Source organism: Lampetra fluviatilis, chromosome 57, assembly GCF_964198595.1.
Source record: "Lampetra fluviatilis chromosome 57, kcLamFluv1.1, whole genome shotgun sequence".
Taxonomy (NCBI): domain Eukaryota; kingdom Metazoa; phylum Chordata; class Hyperoartia; order Petromyzontiformes; family Petromyzontidae; genus Lampetra; species Lampetra fluviatilis.
Window position 1 is genome coordinate 419,845 of NC_136331.1, and position 13,371 is coordinate 433,215.

General features: G+C 57.3%; 1 protein-coding gene across 1 annotated transcript in view; it reads right to left on the reverse strand.

Annotated features, from left to right (window-relative positions):
- Positions 1 to 1,869: 1,869 nt before the first annotated feature.
- Positions 1,870 to 13,371, reverse strand: part of LOC144950354 (uncharacterized) — a 66,210-nt gene continuing 54,708 nt past the window's right edge. The window contains exons 4-10 of the mRNA XM_078880470.1: positions 12,532 to 12,684; positions 12,081 to 12,172; positions 11,471 to 11,603; positions 8,533 to 8,706; positions 4,435 to 7,728; positions 3,917 to 4,097; positions 1,870 to 3,756 (exon numbers count right to left, since the gene is read on the reverse strand). Of these exons, the coding sequence (XP_078736596.1) occupies positions 3,192 to 3,756; positions 3,917 to 4,097; positions 4,435 to 7,728; positions 8,533 to 8,706; positions 11,471 to 11,603; positions 12,081 to 12,172; positions 12,532 to 12,684 (4,592 nt within the window). The 3' untranslated portion in view covers positions 1,870 to 3,191. The remainder of the gene's footprint in view (positions 3,757 to 3,916; positions 4,098 to 4,434; positions 7,729 to 8,532; positions 8,707 to 11,470; positions 11,604 to 12,080; positions 12,173 to 12,531; positions 12,685 to 13,371) is intronic.

Genomic DNA, 13,371 nt, shown 5'->3' on the forward strand with positions numbered 1-13,371 from the left:
ATAGGTGTGATTAAACAAAATAGTTGTACTTATGTGGCCGTGCTGAGTTTCGATGATTTACTTTCTAAAATAAATCTGGCACTCTCTCGCACCCCCCAGAAAGGGCATCTCGCACCCGAGGTTTAAAACCACTGCACGAATGCGTACGAGCAATGCTGCCGCAGTGGTAATAATGGTGAGCAGCAACACCGGACTTATAATCCTGAGGATCGCCGGTTCAGTTCCATCTCCTGAAGCAGGAGTTGAAATAATGGCGCTAATTTCTTAAATACATCCATCTCCCCCCCACCTCCCCCACCCACCCAAGCAGTAAAAATGGGTACAGTTATACCAGTTAAGCCGAAAGGCAGGTTGTTGCGTGCGGTGGGGTAAAGCATGGGTACCAAAACATCTTCCATGGCATCCGGCCGGCGTGGAAGAGTCGAGCAAAAATACTCTAAATTGGTCCACCTGCAGAGCTTCCTCTACCTGTAAATGGATCAACTAAAAACCTCACCCAGATACGCTCTCCCCAGGACGATCAAAACAAGACAGAGCCCACAGGTGCAATGAACCATTGCTGTTCGTTCCACGTTTGACAGTGTGAATTTCCACCACTGGAAATTGCCACCACTGGAAATTCACACGGTCCTATGGCAGCAGGGGTGGGTTTATCCATTGGACAACCACTCCAAATCTGCCCCCATACAAAGTGGTACTTATTTTATTGACCCAGGAGGGAGAGATGATGGGCCGAGTCAACCCCCCCCCCCCCCATTCCCCAAGCCAGGATTTGAACTCTCAACCTTTGGATTCGCTCACTTGCTCTTCCGCTTAACTAACCAGATCGGGTTCAGAATAGAGCAGCATCGCCCCCCCCCTCCCTACTGCCAGACCACTGCAGACTCTACATGTGGGACGCGATTTAACTTCCATCTTCGTCATGTGGAATTTCTACCGACGGTTCAAATCCACCATCGCGCACAATTTGACCTCGCAAAACCTTCCAATTCGCGGAGCTGCTTGCTCTGCCGCTGCGCCACCACGGCGCAAAGAGAACCACGATCCCGGAATAAAAAAAAAACTACAAATATTTTATTTTACCAGGTAAGGCCCACTGATGTTCTCCCAGATGGTCCTGCAGAGAAGGGCAGAGAGCTGGGTGTGCTCGAGCCTGTGCAAGCTGTAAATGTCAGCACCACGAAACTTGTGACACGGGTGGTGGTAGAGCACTCGCCAACAAATGCATCGGAGACCATATACGTTTTACATTATGGGGCTGATTCACGTATTAAATTTAGTTAATTTAGTATCGCGCCATTCTTATTATTTTTTTTATTTTACCAGGCAAGGCCAACTGAGCAATATACTGTCGCTCTTTTTCTGAAGCGACATGGTTATCACAAATGTCTGAACGAAGTGGCTTATTGTGTGAACATTTATAGCAGCCAAAAACACGTGTTGTTGATTCTAAATGTGGAGGGGAAACACTGGAGGACCCAGTGACAAATCAATCCGACCACGGGGAGAGAGAAAGAGAACACGCAAACTCCAAATATACAACAGGCGTCAGGGTCGAGATCGAACCCACGACTTCCTGTAGACCAAGCGAGGTAGTTAACATCTCCAAGCCACCGTGATGATGAGAGATGCAGACTCCAAATATACAGCAGCAGGCGTCAGGGTTGGGATTGAACCCACAACCTCCTGAATACCAGGCGAGGTAGTTAACATCTCCTAACCACCGTGATGATGATGAGAGAGAGACACAAACTCCAAGCATACAGCAGCAGGCGTCAGGGTCGGGATCAAACCCACGACCTCCTGGAGACCAGGCGAGGTAGTTGACATCTCCTAGCCACCGTTGGTGCCCCCTGCCCAGTTCGACGCTGCAGTGCCCTGGAATTCCAACGATTCACGTGGGAAGAGGCCAGGCGTGCGTGAAGAACAAAGAGAGAGCTCATGGAGACTGCAGCCCGGCAGAGAAAATAGTTTATTTTGAATTCAATCTCAAATATCTCCCGACGTCACCATCCCCCGCCTCCCCACACACAGGGGGTGACTCCACCCCCTGCCCCCATCTCTGAAGCCACATGGCGCCACGGTGGTCCACACTGGAAGTGCCCCACAGTCAGCTGCTGGCTACGCTGCACACGGCCTGCAAGCCTGCGCTCTGGAGGCGGCGGGGGGTTGGTGGATCACACATGCTTTCGTGTCGAGGTCGCCTTCTCCTGGCTGGCCAGGGGTATGGCAGGACAGCAAGTGGGTTCATTTCCATCTGTGTTATCCCAACTCGGGCGTGTGGGTGTTCTCCAGGTGCTCTGGTTTCCTGACAATTATAAAAAAACTCATTATTATTATTAACGGAGTTGGTTGAACATCTCGACATAGGACCACAGAGCTTCGGATATTGCTGGCGCCATTTCTGGCGACCTTCCCCCACTTGTCTGTGGTTTTCCGTGCCTCTGCATCATCCTCATTCTCTCTTCTTTCCCTCTCTCGGACAATAAACGAACAGCGCACCTTACAAATTCTACATCATCATCATCATCTTCGTCGTCGCGATTAAAAACACACAAACGCATGCAGTGCAATTCTGCTCGCGCACCGTCCAGGAATTCATTTTAGTCATGTCTGTCCAGGTCGGTTGGCGATACTTAAAAAATATTTCCGCAACCGGCACACCACATCCAGTATTCCACCTCTCACTGTGGCCGTGGCTACGAATCACGGGCCACCTACTCCTCCAGTCTACCAGCGACCCAGACGGAGTGTCGGACCCGTTTCTCTACCTGCCCCCACAGCACCCCCTACCAACCCGGAGCAGAGAAGAGGAAGCGGCGAGGGCGTTCTCCCCACATCGTCGTGAATGGGGACAGTAGGCGAGATAGCGTTCGTTTCGACGCCACCTCCTCCACCAGGGCACCTTCCATTAGGGGCAGAGGCCACGATAGTGCGGGACGCCCGCCCGCCCGCTCTCTAGACACAATGCACTCGCACGCCCGTTCGCTACGCACCGCCCTAAGACAATAAGTTACCGTTAAAAACGCGCACGCCATTACCGTGACGGCGTCACCACGCATGCCGTTACGCGCACGGCTACAGCTGAGTGAGCACCACCGCTCTCCCGGCAGGAGCCTGTCCCAAGGCCATGCGAGGACGCGTGGGGAGCCACGATCCGGCGACCTAATGGGCTTCGATGGGGCGGGTTTCTAGGAGGGCACCGCATCCCCACCCGCCTCGCCCTCGCCCTCGCGAATTGCCTGCATGGGCGTGCTGTGCAGGCGGCTGCGGTTGTTGTAGCGCCTCGAGCCGGCACTCGGCGGGGTGTTGGATCGGCCGAGGCGTGGTGGCGGCGTCCCCGGTGAGCCGCCAAATCCCCCGCCGCCGCCACGCGGGGAGAAGCCCTCACTGACAAAGCGCCGGCTCTTATCGCGCGCCGGCGCGTCGGCCTCCGCGAACTCCGCCTCGTCCTCCGGCCGGTCAGGCACCGCAGCCCCAGCGAGCGCGCCCGGCGAACGCGCCGACCTCAGCATCTCCACGGCCGACATGCGCGTGCCGACGTCGGAGCGCGCGCCCTTGCGGAGCAGCAGCGCTTTGAAGTCGTCGCTGCTGGTGCTCTGCTTGCGACCTGCGCGGCGTGCCGGGGGGCCTCGCGCCCCCCCGGGGACCCCGCCGGGTGACGGGGTCCCCGGCGAACGCACGGGTGGCGACATGGACCGGTGTCGCAGGAAAGTGTCGTCCGAGTTGTGGCGGCCCAGATGGATGCGCTTGGACCTGCGGGGAGAGACGGCGGCGGCGCCGCCAATGCAACGGATCATGATATTGGGCCTCGAGGCCATCAAATTACTACATTTGTATGCCACCTGCGCTTCTCCCTGTGACACACACATGCGCAAACGCAGGCACACACATGCACACACACACATGGCCTCACCTGTGGATGGCTGCGAAGAGGTCCTCCGTGGTGCGTGTGTGGCTCAGGTTGTGGGTCGGGGCTGCCGTATTCCCGGTACTCCGCTCCGCGGCGTCCCACCGCTCGTCGGCCTCCGTGTCGTTGTCGGTGAACACGTCCTCGGAGGCCTCGCCCACTGCCTCCTCCGCCGTCACCGCCACCACTGTAGTGCGCGAGAGATTTGCGTGGAGAGTTCACACGGCGCATCAAAAAACGACTAAGATGGGCCATATCGTGAAACGCTTGCGGGTTACGGTCGCGGGTTAACGCCCACGGCAATCCTGGGCCGGGTTGGCGAGATGGTTGCGCATGCGGTGCGTGCGTCTGACGTGAGCCTTCGGACAACGGGGCGTCGGAGTGAAGATGGCACGACGCAGAACAGGGGGGCGAAATAAGTTGAGACGCAGTAGGACATGCGGAAACACGGGAGTACGAGCGGAGACACGGGAGGACGAATGAAAGCCGCGTTTCCAGCGTGCCGTGCGTGTGGACGCCCTTACCCTGCAATTGCGACAGCCGCTCCTCATCTCCTGTCCTTGCCTCCGTACCAGGACAGCAGCGGCGCAGTGCCGAGTCTGTTGCATCAGACCCTCTTCCACCTCCTCCCACTGGGTCTACCGGGACCACTGAGACCACCTCCCGCTCCTCCTCCTCTACCGCGCCGCGCCCCACATCCGCACAGGCCGCGCCCGGCGATTGTCCGGCACTCGCGGCGAATTCCGCGGACGTGGAGGGGCGTGCAGGCGATGGCGGCGGAGTCCCCGCAACTCCCAGAGCCATACCGGCCGGCTCCGAGCGCCGCACATCGGCGGTCGCGGCCAGGGAACGGCCCGATGCCCGCTCTGCAGGGGACGCGTCCGGCACTGGCAGTGGCAACGCCTGTGACGAGGGCCACGAGGGGGAAGGAGAGCATGGCGGCACACCGGACGATGAAACGAGCCCGAGAGACGACACCGTGGGCTTCTTGGCCACGGGGGGAGGGGGCTTCCTCCCTGCTGGGAGGCTGCTGGCCTGGTCAGGAGGCACTCTGGGCTGGATTTCAGGTTTACTAGACTGGATATCAGGTTTACTAGACTGGATGTCAGGTTTACTAGACTGGATTTCAGGTTTAATGGAATGGATGTCAGGTTTAATGGACTGAATTCCGCTAAATTGAATGTCAGGCATGCAAGACCGGAGGTCAGGGGAATGGATGTCAGAGGTGCTGGAATGGATTTCACCGGAATGGGACTCAGGCGTGTCAGCCTTAAGATCATTGGAATGGATTTCAGATGTTCTAGACTGCATTTCACTGGAATGGCTTTCGGACTTGCTGGACCGAATCGCGCTGCAAGTGATGTGGGACAACTGATTTTGGGAATGTTCTGCCGGGCTCACAGAGTCTCCGTCCACCAGCGCGGGGCAGCCGCTGTCGTTCTTGGTAGAAGAATCGGCAGTCTCCTGCGTGGCACAGGCGTCTCTCCTTGCTGCGCTCTCCACCGGGCGGCATGTACCTCCGGGCTTGGGTGCTCCGAGCGGAGCCTCTCCGCCGCACAGCTCCTGTCGTGACGCCCGCGCCGCCTCGTCCTTGGGGGGGCTGCCTCCCTCCCGGAGCCCCCCGGCGGTCAGACCGAAGGGGTGGCCGTATCTCCGCGGCGACGGCGGCTTGGGCAGGATCGGAGGTTTCGTCTTCTTCGGCGGCGCCGTCTCGCCGTTGCGCGTGCCTCCGGCCTCCATCCCCGGATCCCTCGCCATGGCCGTCGCCCGCAGCGTCTCCACAGACGGCGTGCTGCAGGTTTGCAGTGCCGGCGGTGTCGCGCTGCAGTCCCGCATCCGGTTCCCTTCGGCGTCCGGAGGGTGCGCACGCCCCTCTGCCCAGGAGGCGGGAGACCACGGCGGAGAGGGCAGCGGAGGAGGAGGAAGAGCGGCGAAGGAAGACTCGAGGGGGGGGGAGGACCGGTACTGCGGCGGTGGAGCGAGGAGTTCAAGTGGAGGGGGGGGGAACGATGTCGGTGAGGGCGGCCCCTCCTCCTCTGCGCTTGCGTCAACCGGCGCCGTCATCAGCGACGACCGGCGCTGCGGCACCGCGGGAGGCCGAGGCCTGTGACCCGGGGCAGCGCGCGAAGTAGAGGAGCAGCCCTCTCCGAGCCCCGAAGTGTCACTGGAGGGCCGCGCGGGGAAGCCGCACGGCGTGTCGGCACGTGACGTCGCGGCACTTCCGCCGGAGTCCGAGGTGGCCGACTTCTCGCTTCCCGCGACAGAGCCCCTGTCGCGCCAGCTCTCCGCGTACTCGAAGCGCGAGTGGCCGTCATCGCCCGGCGTTGGGGTCAGGGGGCACAGCGAGTAGAGGAGGGGCGGTGGGACCCGCTCGAAGTTGCCCACGGCAGGCGACGTCGCCGCTCTGCCGCAAGGGCTCCGGCGGCCCCGCGGGGGAGCTGCGTCGCCGGCGCGCGGAACCGCCGGGGGACTGCGGGGGAACCAGTCGCGCGAGACGTAGCCTTCGCCACCATCCGCCAGGAGGTCGTCGTCTGGCGGCGGGGGCAGCGGCTCTGGCGACACCGCCGCGTGCTCGTGCTGCCGGAGCGAGCAGTTCCTGGTGAGCGAGTCGGTCCTCCGCGGTGGCGGAGGCTTCGTCCTCGGCCTGCGGAGCGACACCGCGCGAAGCACGGCGCTGTCGCCGCTCCCCTCCGACAACCGCCGCTCCTCCCGGCGCATCGCGAGGGTGGCCGAAGCGCCGCTGGCGCCTGCCCTGGAGAGGCCACAGTCCACGTGCATGGACGTGTAGAACCCGTCCGCGTCCACCGAGTACATGGAGCCGCACTCGGTGCCCGTCGAGGAGCCCTCGGCGCTCCCGTAAAAACTGTGGGCCGAGGAGCCGCCACACGAGATCCAGTGTTGGCCGGGCGCCAGGCTCAGGCGGTCCGGGCACTTCGCCGCGGCTGGCCAGGGCGCCTGCGCCGATGGGCGGTACCCTCGCGCCGGTCCCGAGCGGCCGGAGGAGGTGACCGTCGACTCGGAGCCATTAGTGTCGGACGTTTCCGAGTTGCTCGGCTCGAACATCTCGAAGCTCTGTACAGAGGCGCCGCTCTCGCTCCACGACAGGCGGTCACCGTCGCCGCCGTCGTCGTCGTCCTTCGCCGCCGCGTCTGGCATCTCCCCGCCGTGCCGACACATCGGCGACCCGGTGCGGAGGTTTGCGCCGTGGTTTGGCCCAGGCCGCCCAGCCACCTGCGGCGCGATGACTCCCACGGGCAGCGACGGCGATTTGCTCGGCGCCATCTCCTCCGACCGAGGACGGGAGGCCGTCGCGGCGGCCCACGGGCCGTTGCTCTGCCTCGGCGCAGCCTCCCCGCCGTCCGCCGAGCAGCCCGAGCGGTTGCACGGAGACGGTCGCGGAGATGTCGCTCCCCGTGGGGAGCCTCGCCCATTGCGGGGGTCGTGTAGCCCGGGCATCGACGCGGCCAGGTGAGAAGCCTCCGCGTCCCTCCGCAGTGCACCCTTGTCGTGACCAGGTGGGCACCAGGGCAGGCGAGGCAAGCTTTTGTAGGCCAGGGAATCGGCGTCGCCGTCGTCACCGGGCCCCACACCGGGCGGGCGGCACATGAGCGCGGCGATGCCGTGGCCCCGCTGGGCACGGATCCTGCGCATGGAGGGCGCCACCACGCGCACGGCGCCGTCCGTCTGACACTGCGAGTCTCGCTTTCCGCCGCCCCCGCCGCCTCCAGCTGCCACGTCGCCTCCAGCTGCCACGTCGGCCGCGCTGTGCAGGTAGAGCGAGCGGCCGCGCTGGGCGCGCAGCTCGTTCCCCACGGAGGCTGCAGGAGACATGGGGGATGTGACTGTTAGGATTGGAGAGGCAATGCGTCTCCTCCGCGTCCTCGTCCCTCCCGCACCGAAAACTGTTTTTATTTTTACCAGATTAGGCCCACCCCGGGCTGTATAGCTCTTATTCAGAAGCGACCTGGACATCACAAATTATATCTCAACAAAGTGGCTCATCACGTGGAAATGTATAGCAGCCAAATACTCTAAATGCATGATGTTGATTCTAAATGTGGAGGGAAAAACTGGAGGACCCGGAGAAAAATCCACACGACCACCGGGAGAAGATACAACCGGTCCTGGGCTTCCCCTAGGTTCCCTGGTGGAAACAAAGGCGGCCGGGTATGTGGTGTGCCGGCTTTCATTGATGCTACACCAACAGCGCTTGCCCCATAAGTCTGTAAAGGCTATACAGGGGATCTTTGTCTTTGTGCATATGAGCATTCACGTGTCGGCATGGGTGTGTGTCTGTGGGGAGGGGCTCAGTGGTTAGCACTCGGTGCTACTAACCCGGCGACGCGGGGTGCAATCCCTGCCCACGGCCGACATCAACGAATTCCTGAAACGGTCTGGGGTCTCCCCTAAAACAATTCAGATTTAAATGCAATACTCTTTGCGGAGTGTAAAAATTAGAGCACTGGGGAGACAAAGACGGCCAGGTGGGTTGCCGGCCCACACCTCAACCCCTCGTAGGTGCGCCGTGATAACCTTGGTCGTTATTCGCTAACGGCACTTGCCCTAACCGCCCGTGTGGGTTACACGGGGGGGGGGGGGAACATTTGTCTTTGTGTTGTTACCCAAGTCTTGCTGCAGGCTCTCTGGGAAGCCGGAGATGGTCCTCCGGCGTGAGGACATCACCGCCACTGCAGACGACGAAGAGGAGGCGCCGGCTTTGTTGTGCCGTCGTTTCAGGGTCCCATCCCCGCCCAGGTATGAGCGGCGCACTGTGGCCTGGCGGTCAAACCCAAGGCCTACTCCGCGAACACCACAAACAGCCGCACCGATTACAACCACACCTCACCACCAGCACCACCACATCATCCATACGTTACCATCACCAACAGTCACATCAATCACTAAGACGAAGATCTCCAGTATAATTAGTAAGGAACGTGCGGGGTGTGTCTGGACTGATTGTATTAAGTCTGCTCACAACTGTGTAGTACACACACATGCACAAGAGACAAAGATTCCCCGTATAGCCTTAACAGACTGCTGGGGCAAGTGCTGTTAGCGAGTAGCACCTATAAAGGATGGCACGGCACACGAGGGGGTGGGTGGCCAGCACCAAAGCCGACCGCCTTTGTCTCCCCAGTGGCGCACAAGGTACTCATTTGAGGCTGAGTTAACCTAGGGGAGGCCTAGACCTATTCAGGTTGATGTAGCCCTCAGAGGCATAGGACACATCCATGCGGATGTAGCAAGAGCTGAAATAGCTACTATTCTTAAGAATGCTAAGAAACCCACTAGCAACATCAGCAAAAACGAACGCTCTGAACTCGCGGACCTAAAAAGAGAGATGATATAATCATCCTCTCGGCAGACAAGGGCAATGCCACGGTCATCATGGATAAAGATTCATACAACAACAAAATCCTGGACCTTCTTAATGATGGGAGTTACTCCAAAATTAAAAACGATCCCACTAAAAGCCTAACGACAAAAACCAACAATATCATCACGAGTTCGACTTCCCTAATCGAACCAAGCAAACGTCCCTCTCTAAAACCATCGGCGGCTAGACCTCCCAGACTCTATGGTCTTCCCAAGATCCATAAAGAAGGCACCCCCCGCTTCGACCCATCGTGTCGACGATAAACTCTCCTATGTACAAACTAGCCCGTTTTCTATCAGATACTCTGCTTCCCTTCACAGGCAAGACCTCTTCGGCAGTACTCAACTCAACCCAATTAGTCTCTATGGTTAAGGACATGGTACTATCTCCTGATGACATTCTCGTCAGTTTTGATGTAGTATCTTTGTTTACCAAAGTCCCAGTACCAGACACCCTAACAATAATTGAGGACTTAGTCCAACATGGATTGAATTCTGATGTACCTGCGCTGGTTAGGCATTGCCTCACCAACACCTATTTTACCTGGAATGGCACCTTCTACAAACAGAATGAGGGTACCCCTATGGGCTCCCCCTTGTCACCAGTTATAGCCAACATGTTCATGGAAAAGTTTGAATCAGACGCCATCCAGACATCCACCCTGCGTCCTTCCCTGTGGAAGAGGTATGTGGATGACACTTTCGTCATCTGGCCACATGGCCTCCCAGCATGGAACCACTTCTTGGACCACATCAATTCCAGACACCCATCCATCAGATTCACCATGGAAGTGGAGAAAGATGGTAAACTACCATTCTTGGATATTCTGTTTGAGAGGAGGCCTGACGGATCCTTGGGACATTCTGTCTACAGGAAAGCCACCCACACAGATTCCTACTTGAAACCGGATTCCCACCACCACCCATCTCAAAAGAATTATCTCATCAAAACGCTATACCACAGAGCCCATGGCATTTCTGACCAACACCACCTGGCCGGTGAATTAAGACATGTACATCGGGCCCTCAGGATGAACGGATAATCTGACCGCACTATCCGCCAAGCTGTTTCTCCCACCACACAGAAACAGCCACATGAAACTCCGACCAAAACTATCACGTTACCATACATAGCAGGCGTAACCAAAAAGATCTCCAAAATTCTAAACAAACATAAGATCCAAGTCCGATTCAGTACAGTGCATAAAATCCGTGATCTGATTCCATCTGTGAAGGATGTGGTTCCTGACTTACAGTATCCTGGAGTCTACAAATTGAGTTGCAGTTGTGGTGATTGCTACATTGGAGAAACGAAACGTCATGTTTCTGATCGTGTCCGCGAGCACAAGCCAGATCTGAAACACGGCAGAACTGATTCTTCGGCCGTTGCCGATCATTGCTACAACTCGGTGGGCTCTCATGAAATTGTCTTTTCCGAGACCAAGGTGCTCTGCAAACCTCCTGGCTACCATCAAAGGTTTGTACACGAAGCCATACAAATATACAAACACAGACATAATTTCAACCGTGATGATGGTTATAAACTGAGTAATAATTGGAAAGATGTGATTAACCATGCAAAAAAGATTTAACTACACTTATTTGGACCATCTTATTTGACAGACAACTATTACAGGTTATTGATAGACAGCCAGGCTTGTTTTACCATGTTTAGTTTGTTTCTTTTTTCACACTATTGTTATGTAGGCCAGGCTTAGTCACAAACTGTACCTCTCCATAACAAAGGTTCAGCCTCTTAAGCCTCACCTTACCATATTAATAAAAAGTGTGCCGTACTTGGCCCTTCCCCCTCTCCAACCATTATATATACGGAGTGGTAGCTCTTGCAATCTCTCATTTACTTGATACAGCTGTCATGGCTGTGACGGTTCCACCTGAAGACGGAGGCTTGTGTTGCCTCCAAAACGTCGTGATTTTTATTTTATTTTACTTATATTAATTTTAATGTTTAACCTACGTGACTTTATCGAAAAAACCTAAGAATATGAAATCTTGCAGTCACGAAAGCTTCAAATCTAGAATTAAGGCCTAGACCTGTTCAGATAATCGTCACTTGTGTAGGCTGTGAGCGGGAATCGAACTCGGGTCACCAGGTTTGTAGCATAGCGCGCAGACTGCTACACTACCGCTCCCCACACACACATACAGGCGTGCGCATACCGGACACGTCGATGGCGACCGTGTGCGGGGGGAAGTTCTGTGCCAGGCGCCGCATCCGCTCCTCCGGAGTGGGAAGGAGCCCCCCGTGAGCGGCATCATCATGCTCCTGGGCCCCCTCGCCGTCCTCCCCGGCCTGAAGCCGAACGCGGAACACGGAAACACGACGATCAACCCCCCCCCCCCCCCAACACACCAGCAGCAGTCCCACCATCGGTGAGTTCCTCCAGCAGGCGAGGAGGCTGGGTCATGTAGCCCAAGCAGCTTCTGTTTGGCCATATAAAGGGGGCTAAACGGGCATGGCACGGGCTTGAGAGCTGGAGGGAGGATGTGGAGCTGAGTGGACTTGCCAATGACTGGTACCAGTGGTGTCAAGATCAGCCTCTGTGGAGGCGGCTTGTGAAGGACGCTGCTAATGGGTAGTTAGTTGGGAGGCATTCGCCCTCCAGCAACAACGGAGAACAGAGGAGCGACGCTCAGAACGAGTGGAGCGCCGGGCACCTGCCAGTCATCTCAGTCAACCCATGGCACCTGCTGGGTCTGTCCCAAGACCTCCTGCCTGGCACAAGTGCCATGGTCACATCATGTGTGTGTGGAGGCACCAAACGAGTACCGAAGCGCGGCCTCCGGGGAGACTCGCGAACGTGGGGCCCTGCGAGTAGAGGTCGGACGACGGGTGCCCGTCTCCTCGCAACCAGTCGCAGTCTGCACATGCACGCACAAAGACAAAGACCCCCCGTATATCCTGAACAGAGTGTTGGGGAAAGTGGACAGCACCACACTCTGCCGCCTGCGTCTCCCTAGTGGCGATGTTTACCACACACAGCACCAGTTACTCATTTGAGGCCGAGTCGACCTAGAGGAGGCCCAGGACTAGTTCAGATAATTGTCACTGGTGTTGGCTGCGAGCGGGAATCGTGACTCGGGTCGCCAGGATTCGTAGTGCCGCTCAGCGCTAACCGCTACACTACCACCGTTACACACGGGTGATGTGCACACATACACAGAAGCACACTTACAAAGACACATGGGTGACGCGTTCGTGCGCAGTGACGCGTGCTTACCTGTGAGCGCAGCTCGCAGGGAGGAGCGCGCGTTGCGGTGCAACTCCCACACGCAGGGTGGCCGCGTCTCTGGTGCCAGCACTCGCTCCTGCAGCTCGCACCACGAGCGGTAGTGGTCGCACTGGCGGGCGCCCTCCTCCAGGCTCGACACAGCTGCTCACGCACACACACGCACGCACACACACACCGGCACGCACCACAACAGAAAAAAAAGATGGGTATTTAAAACGTGGGTGTTCGTAGGCAATGCTATGAATTCAGATTTCTTTCTGGGCTAGGCTCTGCTGATCTGATCCGGATTCGAATAAACGACGTCCATCTCGCCCGGACGACGCCGTCAGTTGTGTTTAAGGCGGCGCGCAAAACACACAATAGATAGGGCCACCTAGATCCGGAAGAACGCTGGCAAACAAAGTGTAACAACACGGACGTCCAGAATAATAAGCACCTCACTCAAGACCCAAACATCATCGGCACCTCCTCCTGGCTTTGAGATTCCTCCATTGGTGGAAACGTCAACCGCATCAGAACGTCACCAGCAGGCCGATGCGTAACATTCCCATCACGAGTAAAACATTTAAGGGACAACTCGGCAGCACGCTTGAGCCATGTACAAGGACTCCTCTACTTATGAACAAATTAAGTTCCAGGTCAGTTCGTAAGTTGATTTGTTCGCAAGTTCAACTTTACTCCCGTCGATTCCAAACACGTTGTACGGCGTGTACACTAAACATGGAGAATGGCTTTAAAAGTTGTATAATCTCCTGTAGATGTAGAAACCATACATTGTACGGTAGTTGAATTTACAACTCTCAGTCTTGTTCATATCTCTGAAAGTTC